Source organism: Physeter macrocephalus, chromosome 14 (assembly GCF_002837175.3).
Source record: "Physeter macrocephalus isolate SW-GA chromosome 14, ASM283717v5, whole genome shotgun sequence".
NCBI classification, from domain to species: Eukaryota; Metazoa; Chordata; class Mammalia; order Artiodactyla; family Physeteridae; genus Physeter; species Physeter macrocephalus.
In genome coordinates this window covers 77,891,140-77,906,003 of record NC_041227.1, presented here as the reverse complement: position 1 = coordinate 77,906,003, position 14,864 = coordinate 77,891,140, and the positions used below count along the sequence as shown (strand labels likewise).

Genomic DNA, 14,864 nt, shown 5'->3' with positions numbered 1-14,864 from the left:
GTCCGGAGCCTGCGCTCCGCAACGGGAGAGGCCACAACAGTGAGAGGCCCGCGTACCGCAAAAAAAAAAAAAAAAAAAAAAAAAAAAAAGAGGGGTGGTGAACAGAGCTGAATTCTCATCTTCATGGAAGAAGTCACTAGATGACGCTCAAAATGTAAAAACCAAGCAGCACGGGATAAGTGTGTTACTTTAAGTTGTGGAATTAAATGCCAAATAAGGAACAGTTCACAACTGAAACTGGTTCCCTCTGGGCAGGGCGAATTGGCAAGAGGGAAGGCTAGCGCAGGCACCTGCTGCTTCAGCTTTTTTGCCTTGTTTTGTTATTTCTAATCAGCAATGAGAAAGTATCGCTTTAACTGTGCACGTATATATAACTGGTGAAAGTAAGTTTTTAAACGTACATACTTTTCAACCTCCTAAACGAATGAATGAATGCACGCCCTTATGGTATGTTTTTCATCAATTCCTAGACACACTTTTTTGCACATTTTAACATCTCTGAACGCATCCTGCGTTCTTGTGGAGTGTCCCAGGCAGGAGCTGTCATGTGAGAACTTGGCTACGGTTCCTGGAGGGCGAGATTCTTCAATATTTCAGTCATTTAAGGGCCATTTGAAGAATGAACGAGCTCTGGTTGTCATGTGCAAACTTGCAGAATTTGGGGCCAACAGCTTGAGAGAAAATCCCAGGGATAACAGTGGAGCACCTTCAAGAAATGTGGCATCAGCAATATTCTTGAGGGCACAAAAAAGGGCGCTGTGTGGAAACGTGCACAGTTGACAGCTCGAGTCGTAAAGAAGACTTTGAATTTATTTCGCTCCTATTTATCTTTTTGTGTGTGCATGTGCACAGAACCAACACAGGTTAAAGTCCGTGTTTAAATAAATCTTCAGGTTTATTAGAGCTCTTTAGGTAAGTACAAAACTAAGAATCCCAAGTAATAATAATAAGGCATCGTGTCCTCGTTTAACTTGTACTATTTTTTACGTTAGTGGTAAGTAGGTACGGTGACCTTACAATCAATAACATCTTTTATGTGGTGAAATACGGTATATACAGGAATATGTATTGCAAATTTGTTCTTAATGACCCCCAAATATACATAGTGCTCTGACCACACCATGGAATATTCCATAAGCCCTAGAATGAATGAATTAGAATGATAACAGATGATGTGGGGAGATTTTCAAAGGAGTTTGTTAAGAAAAGATACAGAAAACTAAGTATGTGATCCCATTTTAAAATAATAATAACTGGGACTTCCCTGGTGCGCTGTGGTTAAGAATCCGCCTGCCAATGCAGGGGACGTGGGTTCGATCCCTGGTCCGGGAAGATCCCACATGTCACGGGGCAACTAAGCCCGTGGGCCACAACTACTGAGCCTGCGCTCTAGAGCCTCCCCACTGCAACTACTGAGCCCATACACCACAACTACTGAAGCCCCCGCGCCTAGAGCCCGGGCTCCGCAGCAAGAGAAGCCACCGCAATGAGAAGCCTGTGCACCGCAACGAAGAGTAGCCCCCGCTCGCCACGACTAGAGAAAGCCCGCGCGCAGCAACGAAGACCCAGCACAGCCAAAGATAAAATGAAATTTTGAAAAGATAATTTAAAAAAAAAACTGACTAAAAGTCTGCACGTGTACATGTTTACACAGATCTGTACAGGAGCATCAGAGCACAGAAAAACTATGGAAGGTCACGGTGGGAGCAGAATTCTAAGGTGACCCCATGATCTCTGCCCCTACGGTTACTCCCGTGATTAAGGACATGGGCAAGAGAGGTTCTGCCGGTATAATTAAGGTAACTGAGCAGTTGATCTTAGGATAAGTGACTTCAAAGCAGAGAGTGCTCTCCAGCTGGTCACAGAAGAAAAGGGTCTGAACAAAGGGTTGCCCCTGCTCAGATGGGAGGGGCCACAGGAAAAGGAGCTGAGAGTGGGCTCTGGTCCACAGCTAGCAAGAAAAAGAAAGGAAACAAAACATGGAGGTTTCAGTCCTACAACCCCAAAGAACTGAATTCTGCCTTGTCAGCCAAACTTTGTGGGAAAGTTGTCTACACACAGGCTTCCTCTCTTTTCTCCTAGGCACCCTTCTGTATAAGTAGGAAACACTTCCGGCATCCAAAAGGGTATGAAGAACAAAATAATGCACCCACTGCAGCCTGAAGAAATAAAGCACATTCTAGATACGGCTGAGCTTTCTCTCTCCTATCCAGAGATAACAGCTATGCCGATTTGGGGTCATAACTCCCATGTGTATATTTATATATTTTTTTCCATGTATTAAGTATGGCCAAGATATTATATACATACATAGTAAATATCTCTGAAAAATATATTTAATTTGCAATTTTTAAAAAAACTGATGAAATGGTATCATACGATATGAACACAACACCCACTTGCTATGTGTATCTCTAGCTCATTCGTTTTCAGTGCTGTATGGTATTCCATTGTCATATATTAAAATGGACCCATTTTTCCTGTTGATCAATGAGGAAGTCAGTCTCCAAGATGGCCCCTAGTGATCTCCTGCTTTTCGAGCCCTTTTGGAGTCACCTGCCACTGTGAATAGAGCCCGTTTAATCACAAAGACACGGCGGGAGTGGCGGGGTGACGTCCATGGTCAGGTCATGAAAGACACTGCGGCTTGTGCCTGGCTCTCTCAGACCACGTGCTGGGGTTAAGTCAGCCGCCATGTTGTGAGGAGACTCGGTCAGCCCTATGGAGAGCTGAGGCCTCCTGCCAACAGCCAGCATCAACGTGCCAGCCGACATCTCACATGTTAAATCATCTCGGCATTCCAGAGATTCATCAAACTTGGTCATGACGGTTTTTATATACATTTCTGGTTTGGTTTTAGCTTTCAACATCAACATTCATAAGTGAATTTGGCTGATAACTTTTATCATGTTCCCTTTCTCTGGTTTTGATATGAAGGTGAGATTTGTTGTGAAAAAACGTTTCTTCTTTTTCCATTTTCTGGAATAGTCTGATGTAAAATATTGGAATAATCTTGTCACTGAACATCAGTAAGAACTGGCCTGTACGACCGTCTAGGTCTTATGTTTTTGTGATTTTACTTTGGTTTTGGTGGGGACATTTTCAAACTACTCGTGCCATTTCTTTTCAAGGTTATAAGTCCATTCAGGTTTTCTATCCTTCAGTGAGTCTGGGTAGGTTATCTTTTTCTAGGAGATTGTCCATTTCGTCTAAGTTTTCAAATTTACTGCCATAAAGCTATCTATAAGATCCTTTAAATGAAAATTAAAAAAAAAAAAAAAACTACTGTATTTGTGGCTATATCCCCTTTTAAATTCCTAAGATTGCTTGTGTACCATCTTTCGTTTTCCTCGACAATCTTCCCGGTTTTGACTAGGTTATTAGTCTTTTCGAAGAACCTACTCTTCACTTTGTTGATCCGCTGCACCGCATGTTTATTTTGTCTTTACTTTCTGCTCTGTATTATTTCCTTTCTTCTCTCACTGAATTTATATTCTTTTTACCCTAGTTCTGTAGGCACACAGCTCATCAGCTGCCAGCCTGTATTCTTTTCTAGGGTAAGCATTTAAAGCCATAACCCTCCTCTTCTAAATACCACATTGGCTGCATCCCACAAGTTGCATTTCCATTACTGTTCAGTTCTAATTCACATTAAAGTGTCTTTTTTGATCCTGACTTATTTGGGAGCGTTTGAATGTGTAAACATATGAGTTCTGTGTAATTTGCTCTACCATTGCCTTCCAACACCCATCCTCTCCTTCTCCCGTCACATAATGGTGGGGAATGGTGGTCGTGTAACCAGCTGATACAAACTACAACTTCTGGTCTCCCTCACAGGTAGGCAGGGCCTTGTGACTAAGTTCCAGTCAGTGAAAGATGAAGGAATGTCATCTTCTAGGGACTTCCAGGAAAGCTCCGTAGGAGGAGGACACAGTCTGCGGGGACACCTTTGGCTTTCCCCCCTTCCTTCTTTCTTCCTGCCTTAAATGAAGATATGATGGCTATGATGGCAGTGGCCCCTCCATCATCCTGCACCTTGAGGTGATCTTGAGGATGGAAGGCATGGACTACAATGGTGGGGCTGAAAGTGCAGAAGCCTGCGTCCCTGGGGACCAGGAAAGCTCCCCCATCAGCCCTGAACGTACTCCCTCTGCAATGTGAAAGAAAAGCACCCTGTATCGGGTTCAGTAATTGTTATCTGGCCAAATGCAATTCCTAACTGATAGAGGTCTTTATCACTTTGATGTTGGTTTCTTGATTACAAAATACTTCACACACACACACACACACACACACACACACACACACACACACAAGAAAGCATTTACAACTGAGACTAATAATAAAATGAACACCGTTTCCTCCACCACCCAACCTGCAAAAAGTAGAACATTTCCAGTCTGCATTCTTGCAGCTGCACCTCCCCTGCTTCTCCCCACCTCTCGCCCTTGCATTCTGAATTTTCACATTCCCTTGTTTTTCCTTTATAGTTATACCTCACATTTTTGTCACCCTAAATTACACTGCCCTATTTTGCTTTTTTTAAAACCTTATGTAGATCGTGCCATTTTTTTTCCCATTCTTTATGTCTTACGTTTTGGGTGTGTCTATTTTTCTGTGATTGTCTCTTTCCCCTCAACATTACGAGACACACCTACCTCGATGCATGAAGCTTTGGTCCATTTGATCTCACAGCTTTACGTTGTTTGCTGCATGAATACACACTCTCTCTCCACTCCCCGTTTAGGGGTATGCGGGTCATTTCGAGCTTCAGGCTATTACAAAATGCTGCCGCAAACACTCCCCTACTCGTCTCCTGGTGACCCGTGGGACGGTCTTTCTAGGAAAGTGCTTCCTGACTTTTCTGATACCACGGCATATGCGGGAAACGATGACATCCCCATGGCACGCTGGAGGTAAACGAGAGGGTGTGTAGGGTTCTGGACACGGCTGCAGCGGTGGCCCACAAACTCTGGCTACCTCAAGGGATAGAGAGACTGGTAAGGTTAAACCCACCAGTGCCCCACAGCGTGGGAGTGGAGCCCCCAGCGCAGAAGGAATGGAGCACAGGGTGCGGGCACGCCGGCCCCACTAGACAACACCCACCTTCTCCTGAAGGGACCAGACAGCGTGTACTCCCCTTCCTCCTCGCCAAACCTGAATATTGTTCGGCTTCATTTTTGTAAAAGAAAAATAGCTCCGTGGTCTTAATTCCCATTTTCCTCACTAACAAGATTGAGCATCCTTCCATGTTTATTGCCCATTCTTAGTTCCTCTTCTGTGAAATACCTACGCATCTCTTTTGCCAGTTTATTGGGTTGTTTCATCTTTTCAAATAGACTTTTTTCTTCATCCTTAATATAGCCTGGATAGCAATCGTTTGTTTTATGTATTATGAAATCTCCCTGCTTACAGCCTGTTTTTCAGTTTTCACTGTTCATTACTCAATACAATTAAGAGATTCTGTTCATCAGTCTCTTCACGGTGTGAGCTTTTCCGTGTTTTCTTTAGGAAATTCCTCTCTATGCTGTTTGTCATTGTTCCTAACTTACTGTTCTGCAGTCAGAGAACATGTTCTATGAATCAGATAACTTTAACTATGTTGAGTCTTACTTTCTGGATCTAGCATGAGGTTATTATTATTTTTTTTTTTTTACATGTCCAAGTGCTTGAGAATAGCATGCATTTTCTAATGGTTGAGTGGAAGTTTCTGTAACAAATGCCCAATAGATGAGGGACGACAAATGCCGGCTGGGGGGAATGGGTGACCAACCCAGCCCTGGCCATCTGTTTACATATTGTCCAGGGCTGCTTTCACTCTACAAAGGCAGAGTTTGTACAGTCTCACAAAGCTGAAAATATTTCCTATCCGGCCCTTTACAGGAAAAGTCTGCCAAGCACTGTTGTGGTGTTCAAAACTGTTTCCCTTCTACTTTTTGTCTGCTTAGTATCAATTAATGACAGGAGTTGTTTAAAAATCTTCCGTGACAACGATGCTTTTGGCAATTTCTGTTAATCTTTGCTTTATTTTACATTGAGGCTATTTTACTAGGTGCAAAAAAAATTAAATTGGTCCCTTTTCCTGCTGCACTATTTCTTCTCTCATTAATGCAGTGATCCCTTTTGTCCCTGGTAATTATTTTTGCTTTGAAATGTTTGGATAACACTGTTAACTGTAACAGCTTTTCATTGGCCTTTTTTCCATTCTTTATGTCTTACGTTTTGGGTGTGTCTCTCGTAAATAAAATAGCGTACAGCTGGACTTAGTTTTTCCATGAACTCTTGACAATCTCCACATTTTACTCAGGAAGTTTAGTCTATTTATTATGTATATAGTGACAGATATATTTCGCTTCATTTCCACCACCTGAGATTGTATTCTCTTTCTACACCATTTTCTCTGTGCTGCCCACCTCCCCCACCCCACCTCTTTCCTGCCTTCTTTTGGATTAAGATTTTTTAACTCCATTTTTTTGTACCATCATTGATATGAAGTTTTAACCTTTTCATGTTTTTTCCCTATTATAACATGAATTCTAGACTTCAAGTAAGTCGAAACGTTCATCGGTGACTTTACCCACCAGAACAACAGTAAGAACATCTGAGCTGTTATCGTCAGATTTAAACCCCTCTGCTTGCTTCTTTCTTGCTTATTTTTATTGTGTTTTTTAATGGAGAAATACATCATCTGTTTTCAAAATAGTGCTTGAAAAATACAAGGAGTACAGAGACTATAAAACGAAGCAAACTCCAGTCATGAGATACTATGCACACCATATGAAAAAAATAGTCTGATATTCAGGTAACGAAAACTAGAATTAAAAAGCTCCAACCTTCCAGCTTGGTAAAAGAAGTACAGTTACACGAAACATTTACTAAACTAATTTTTCCCCAATGTGTGAACAAAATGACAAGACTAAATTTGTGCGTGGCAATTTCAATGACACAATAGCTATTCAAAATACACAGGTACAGTACACACTTCACCTGATTTTATTGTGGTGGAAGGGGGCTGCACAGGTAGCGGGAACACTGTGTACTCGGCGTCAGAAAGTCATGGTGAACAGAGAGTCTCAATTACTGCACAGCCCACAACGGAAATGACTATATTCCAACTTTGGGGGAAATTATTTTAAAGGATAGGGAAAGGGTTTAAGAAGCTGCAGTTTAACATGAAAAACGCACATGTGGTAGAAAGGAACACTGTTGGGGGATAGGAAGAATCAGAATCAGGCTATTTGGAAAACCTGTTAGGTTTGCTGTGTCCAGATTAAGAGAGACTAAGTTTTCATTCACCTACAACTGTTGAGAAACATGAATGTTCTGCTGCTTAATGATGAGCTGTCTTTTTTTTTTTTTTAAAGAAAGGTTATTGTTCCGAATTTTTTGCAGGATAAAACAAAAGAGTAGAAAGCTGACTAGATGTCAAGTGCTTGCTAGAAATTTCTGATGTTTCTACATGTAAATTTTACTGATGAATTTTAGGAAGTCATTTACAAATAAAAATTGGTTTAAACTTCTGGAGAAAATGTTTTGCTTACACGTTTAAATTAGAAATTAACTTTACTATAAGCAGGTATTCTGTGGAGTATACAAATCTTCTCTTACGTGGAGACCAAATGGCCATCCAAGATGGATAACATGCTTCACAGGAATTACTTTTAGTAAAGCTTTACTAAAATATTAGCCATGTGGCCACAGGACCGTTGGTTTCACATCATGGTTAAGAAAATACTAGCATACTGAGTTTTCTGTGAAACGATATATAAGCATACCTTGCGCACACAAGCAAAGAGAAGGCGGCGGGGGCAGGGGACACAAAAAGCTTTTTTTCTTTTAGGGCAAATGATTAAGGACAAGAGAATATGGAGCTTTGTTAGCTCAAGACAGTATCTGCTGTTTGACGGCTGATTGTATGCACTCTGAAACAGTTCTTCAGATAAAACCAATCATTTCTTGATCCTGTCCCATCAAAACCAGACACTTACTAATTACTGTTTCAATGCCAAATATATACCCTAAGAGTTGACATTTCATTTTAAAGGGTTATAGCTATCTCACAGGAACTGAGCTAGATGTACTTTATGCTTTTTCTGAAGTACAGTACACCACTGCACAATGGTAACCAATCTGAAGATCAGTAATGAAGAACACCCTTCAGGAAAAAACTGAAATTCATCAAGCTGAAAAATCTAAAATTTGTTCTACTGTCTAATAAAAATATAAAGTGCATCATCAGCGTAAGGAATTCTGATACCAGTTTGTGCTGCAAACTTTCCCCAACAATGCATCAAACATCAATCCAGTCCCGATGTCAGTCATGGGTACAAACATAGCTGGAGGGGTGTTTTTCTCTCTTTTTCCTCTTTAAGGGCAGGAGTCCTTTGAAACAGTTAGCGTTTAACTGCGGCTGACACATAAATAATCTGACACATTAATTAACAGTACTTCTGGCTTCACATACTAACCTGGACTTCTGATCAAGATTAGCCCAATAAAGGAACTCATCAAATAAGCCTAACAAAGCTATTCTGAACCATATCTAGTTTGGTACCCTTCATTCTTCTCCTTTAGCATTTGAAGACAGCAGGCTGAGCTGGCAGATACTGTTTATGGACCCTTGAGGTTGTTTTCCTCAGTTCAATCTGTTTTACTGATTTCTTGATAATAGGCGTAAGATTTGCAGGGATACTGGGAAGGTCTGCACTGGATGTTCCCCATGAGGCCAACAGAGAGGCTGCTGTCTGAATAGTTTCCAATTGAGCCGCACCTGTCTCTTTATAAGACCGTTCCGTTCCTCTTCTGTTTTGGTTTCCTTGGTCCTTTCTTCTTTGTGATGTGACAATGTCCTCTAGACTCCTATGATAGGATTAGCTATGTTTGCTGCTGCGCTCCCTGAAGGCCTGGGTGGATGGCTGACCAGACGTGTTGAGGAAACAACTCTGGTGACCATGGGCTTCGGTGGTGGAGAAATAGTTGGTTGTGGGGCAGTCTGAGGGATGCTTTCGCTGGACGTGCCCCCTGGGCTGTCGCTGGGATTTGCTTGTTGCAAGGAAACTTCAGGAACCTGTACGCTGGTCACAGACGCTGCCACCACAGCCGGGGAAGGAATGTTTCTGCCCTGAGCACTGCCAGTCACTGGGCCAGTCTTCATACAGCCAGGAAGTGAAGACACAGACGTGCTGTCTTCACTGTTTACAGACAAGTCGAGGCTGCCGCCATCCAAAGCTGTCAGTCTGACACCTTCCATCGAGTGTGTTTTCTTTCTCTGAAGCACGTGATTAGGTAGTAGTTGATGAAGTTCCTTCCTTCTCAAATGCATTGCAGCAATTTTCATATCCATCTCAAACATCTTACTATTTATCGCTTGCCTATAAACTGTATCTGTGAAAGACTGGATATCATAGGTGAGATCAATACTGAGAACGTCAGCGTCTTCTGGCTTTTTTAACACTAACCCAATCACCCACATTGTACGAAATTCTTCCCTGTCAGGATTTTCCTTGGGTGCTGGAAACGACTGAGGATTCACATGTGCCAGTGTAATAAATTCATTCTTCTCCAAGCTTCCAACCAGGATTCGGATTTTTGATTCCACCAAGCCCACCCATTCTAGATGTTGTTTTTCGGTTGGCGCGCTTGCTAGAAGTACAATATAATGCTTGTACTTTTGAAAGAAGCTCGGAGCTTCAAAAAGTTTGGACCACTCTGCCTTACTCAGCAAAATCTCATGCGTGATAGCAAGCCCTTGCTTAAACTCCTCAATCATGACCATCCTTGTTGAAACAGACACGTTGTACGTGGAGTTCTGCTGTGGGTACGCTGGTGTAATTATAGGCATGAGATGGTACCTATCGCTGGGATTTACTCTTGGGTCCCAGACAGGCAAATTAAGATTCCGTTCTTCGGGCTCTTTCAGTAGCACTGGATTTGGCCATTCCCATTCAGAAAACACCAAGAAAAATTTACGTACAAGAGTTGATGCTATTGCATTTGGATAAAGCTGGCAAGTTCTTGCTACTAGCATCGCCCAGGAAACACCTCCTAGGAAACCTAATATATTGGAATAGATATTGTGGCATTTGGCCCACAACTTGATGGCTCTCAGAGTTAATCTGAAGTTGTCAATGTTCGGTACTAGATGTAAAATCTCATCGGTTACCCGGCAACCATTAAGACTTCTTATGCATCTAATATCTAAATTTTTAAGCAGACTGTCATCTCTTAGGTCCAAATCTTCCGGAATAGTCTGCAGTGCTAATCTTGCAAACAAAATATCAATCTCTATCCCATCAAAACACAGTTTGATAACTGGTACAAATGCCTCTTCAACAGCCCTTAAATCCTTTACTTCTTCATGTAGTTTCAATTTACCATAGAAGGAGGTGAAAAAATCACTTCGATCAACATGTCTGGGTGCCACGCACAACGCGTCGATATCTGCACCTTTCGTATGCACCCCTAATCTATAAGAACCGAATGTAAAGATTTTCCCTCCAACGTTTTCTATTACAGCTTGTGGAAGACTCTTGCTTTCACTGATTTCTCGTATCCATTCCTTTACCAGGTTATTTAATTTCTCCAAAATTAAAATCCTGCGCTGTAGTTCCTCTTCCTCTTCAAAAACCCCAAAGGGCTTCAGGGTTTCAATTAATTTCTGGGTAAGTATGCAGTCAGTCTCCCTGGGGGCTGCTAAACTGATGGGGTTGGAGATGCCATAGTGCTTGGGCGGCGGCGGGGTCTGTTGTGATCCCGGGGTGGTCACCGGAAACGGCATCATCTCTAGCGCTGGCCCCGCCACGCCGCGTCCCCCGCCACCGCGACCTCCGCGGCCGCCCGGGTCATGATCCGCTGAGGCGGGAGGGGCGGGGCTCCTACCAGCCCAGGTCCGACCCGCTCCCGCTCCGCTCCCGCCGCTTCAAGCACCTGTCCGCTGTCCCCTCGGCCCCAACATGGCGCCGGGGCCCTAGCTGCTGCGTTCTAGAATGCCCACGCACGCCACGCCGCGCGCCACGCACGCCACGCGCCGCGCGTGCCACGTATGCCACGGCGCATGCGCGCGCGCAGAGCCTCATGGGGGCTGTAGTTTCCAGGTCTCCGCCGCGGCTTCTGGCCGGTGGGGGCCGGCACGGCTGCGCCCCGGGGTTCGGCCCTGTTATAACTGTTTTAGACGTTTGCCCAGACCTACCGTCCAACTCCTTGCTCGCCATTCTCTACACCTCGGGTCTCCTTCCTCTCCAGTGGCACCTTCAGGTGGCCTTTGCCCTCTGGCCCATCCTTTAGAATCCCTCTCTGGCAGGGTCCGTCGGTGGGAAGCAGCTCCGTGGCATCCTCCGTGGCCCGGCGCCTGGGTGGTGGGGCAGCCAGGACCGCAACTCTGGGTTCCCGGTCCTGTTCTCTCCAGCTTTGAAGGTCCCATCGGCTGACCTCTGGTTTCTGCGGTTCCGGGTGGGGAGCCTGCTGCTCGCCTGCCTTTTCTTCTCAGCGACTGTAAAAATCTCTGAAGTGTCCTGCAGCATCACCACTAGGCAGCAAGGGGTAAACTTTTCGTTTATCCTACAGAGGAAGCACTGTGATTCCTGAATCGGAAGACTGGTGCTTTTCATCCCATGCTCCCGGATGACGCTCAGGCATGTCCGTGGAGTATGTCCTCACCCCATTCTCTTGAGCCTCTTCACGTGCACATGTGACAGACCTTCCCATCCTGTTCCCCGTGTCTCTCAACCCATGTTTCTGGCGTGATGCCAGGTCTACCTCGTTCTCTAATTCTCTTCAGTTATATTTAGTCTGCTGTTTAAGCCATCGTTGAAGTAACCATTTACAAACTTGCATTTTTATTACTAAAAGCATTATCTTGTTCTTTTCCAAATCTTCCTTGCCTTTGGGGATGACATTGTTCTTTCCTGTTTTCTTTCTACCTTTTATTTCATTAAACATTTTTTAAAATACTTACTCAATATTTTATATCTAATGGTTCCAATTCCTAAGTTCTTGAGAATCTGATTCTACAGTTTGTTTTCTACTGACTCTTTTCAAGAAGCATCACTTCAAGTGTCTCGTACTTTTGGATTGTTAGCGCGTCTCTGGCCAGGCTTGGGATGCCTGTGTAGATGTCCTTCCAAAGAGGATCTACTTTGTTTCTATCCGATGTCCTTGTACACTATCAAATTATGTACACAGTAATTTAATTTCTTATCCAGTGATTATCCAGATCACTTAAGTAGTGCAATTTTGAACCCCAAACACCTGAGAGGAAAAGGTGATTTTTTCAATTCTAGGAAAGAGTAGGTTTTCCCACCCAGGGCCCAGGTCAAGAGAGATAATAACGCTTTGCCATCTCCTTTTACCAGGTAGCAGATTCTTCCTATTCTGTCTTTTCATTCAATGTGTCACCCTTTACAGTTTCCCAACATATGTGAGGGTCTCAGTCCCAACTTTCTACTTCCTAAGGTCCCAAGGCTCTGTGTCTCTTTCTTGGACAGCTATTAAACTTAAATTTCTTAGTTGTAAAGACTGGCAAGAGCCTGTGGGGCAATTGTAGCTTCATAATCAGCTAAGATTCTAACGTTTCAAGGTCCTCATTTTGTTTTGTTTTGTTTTTTCACCCTTAGGGATTACTTTACTTCGGGGGGATACTCAGCTGTGCATCTAAAAGGAGAATTGTTATAGTTCAGCCAGCACTTCCAGGTACTCTGTATAGAAAGATCTTCTAGGGTAATTAATCCCACGTATTGCCAGTACCAATTTCTCAACCTATTTCACCATGGTTTGCATGCTTAACATTCCAGCAGCACAGCTCTCAGTAAGGTATTCGGTGACCTCCATGTTGCTCAACCCAATGGTCTGCACCTTTTTTGACCTACAGTAGCCTCCCATGGGCCTCCACGGCACCACACTCTTTTGTTGTCTTGTACATCTCTGGCCTCCCCTTGGTCTCATTTGCTCCTCCATTACTTTGCCTCTACAGTTGGAGTTCTTCCAGTTTCCATATTAAGCCCTCAACTCTTCTCATTGTATATATATTTACTACCGGGTCATCTATCAATTTTCACAGCTTAAATATCACCTATTAACAGCTTAATGTAAGTTTACTCTTCTGAGCTCCAGATCCATATCATCTGACATCCCATCTGCCACCTCCGTCTGGATGTCTCAAACTTAACAGTCTAAAGAGAACTCTTACTCTTCCCTCCATAACTTGTTTCTCTCTTGGTAGGCATCACTTTGGTAAATGGCATCTCCATCTACCCAACTGCTCGTATCAGAAACCTGGGAGTCATTCCTGACAGCCCCCCCTCTTTCGCATCTTCAGCATCTAGTTCATTTACAAATATTGATGACTCTACCTCCAGAATACATTTGGGATTCATCAACTTCTCTCTGCCTGCTTCCTCATAACTCTAGTCCAAGCTACCATCAATTTCCACCTAGACTCCTACAATAAATTAATCTATTACTGACTTTTCAAAGTATTTTTTACCCAGTAGCCACAGTGGTCTTTTGACCCCCTCAGTGGCCTCTCATTTAACCCCTTCAGTGGCCTCTCATTAGTCTAAAGTCCAAAATAGCTAACAACCCCTGACCATCTCTCCAGCTTCACCTCCCACAATGTCCCCCACCCTCCAGCCACCTCGCCTTTCGGTGCCTTGCATTTATTTCATTCTCTCTCATCTCTGCGACAACGCCGTTCCCTCTGCACAGAAAGCTCTTCCCGCCCCACTTACCGTCTACTACTCTTCACCTGCTTAGTTTTGTCAACTTTGAGACTGGCTAAAATTTCATCTCCTCACAGAGAATTTCCCTAACCTCCCTGCTTAATTAGCACCTGTACTTTTCTTTCATAGAACATATCACAATTTGTAAGTCTCCGTTTTTCGAGTGATTGTTTCTTTGCCTTTATTTGCCACCCTTAGCTCCATGAGAAGAAGATCTGTTTGTTTTGTCAACTGCTATATGCTTGATCAGTACCTGATCAAGTAGCTACCGCAGTAGCACTCAACAAATATTTGCTGGCAAATAAATAAATGAAGAAGCACAACAAAGAAAATTCTTTCACCTTCAAATCCCTGGCTAATCAATATCCAAAAGACCCATCTCTTGAGTTTTAGTTTAGGTAGAGGGACAGTTTCAAGGCCACACACTGTGACTCTGGGGAAGTCATTTCACGACTCGGTTCACGCTGCTCGCGTCAGTCGGCTGCAGGGAGTTTCTCTGGCTGCGTGACTCCAGCACCTCACTATCCTGCAGCTCCTTCTGATTTTTAACATATTCCCAGGGGAGATTTTCGAGGGTCGGGGGCTCATACCCAATGCTTAAGGATGTGGAAGGGCCCCACAAGAAAGCACGCTAGCGTCGTGGCAGCCTTTCTGGAGAAGCTGCTGTCCCGCAGTCCTTACTAAGAAATGAAACAGACATGTCTGTAATCCAGAAACTCCATTCCCTGGAGATGACCCCCAGAGAACTCTGCACAGGCCCTCGAGAGGGTCATCGTGCCACTGTCTGTAGTACGAAGGAGCTGGACGCAACCTGAGAGCCCGTGATTAGGAGAATGGATAATGGGGTATACGCAAGTGATGGGAAACTATGTCTCAAGAAAAAGCAAGAAGCTGGATTTACATGCAGCACCATGGGTAGAGCTAAATCTTAGCTATAGAATGTTCTTAGTTAAAAACAAAGCTTAAACTTTGATACAGTCGAATTCCTCTACCTTTCCCCCTACGGTTTGCATCTTTGAAGGCTTGTTTGTGAAATCTTTCTTTTGGCGGTATAACTTTACCTCTGACTTGTACGTTTTTAATGCACTTGGAGTAAGGACCCAGCTTGACTTTTCCTTCCCTGCCATGTCCACCCTGGCCATACTTTGG

The 14,864-nt window shown here is 43.6% G+C and overlaps 2 protein-coding genes across 4 annotated transcripts in view; both read right to left on the bottom strand.

Annotated features, from left to right (window-relative positions):
• The window catches only part of RADIL (Rap associating with DIL domain), a 78,871-nt gene that overhangs the window by 52,154 nt on the left and 11,853 nt on the right, over window positions 1–14,864 (bottom strand). The gene's annotated exons all lie outside the window — the stretch shown is intronic.
• On the bottom strand, window positions 6,611–10,933 carry PAPOLB (poly(A) polymerase beta). The gene has a single exon (XM_007129308.4). The coding sequence runs from the start codon at window positions 10,778–10,780 to the stop codon at window positions 8,852–8,854; it is 1,929 nt and encodes a 642-aa protein (XP_007129370.2). The 5' UTR covers window positions 10,781–10,933; the 3' UTR covers window positions 6,611–8,851.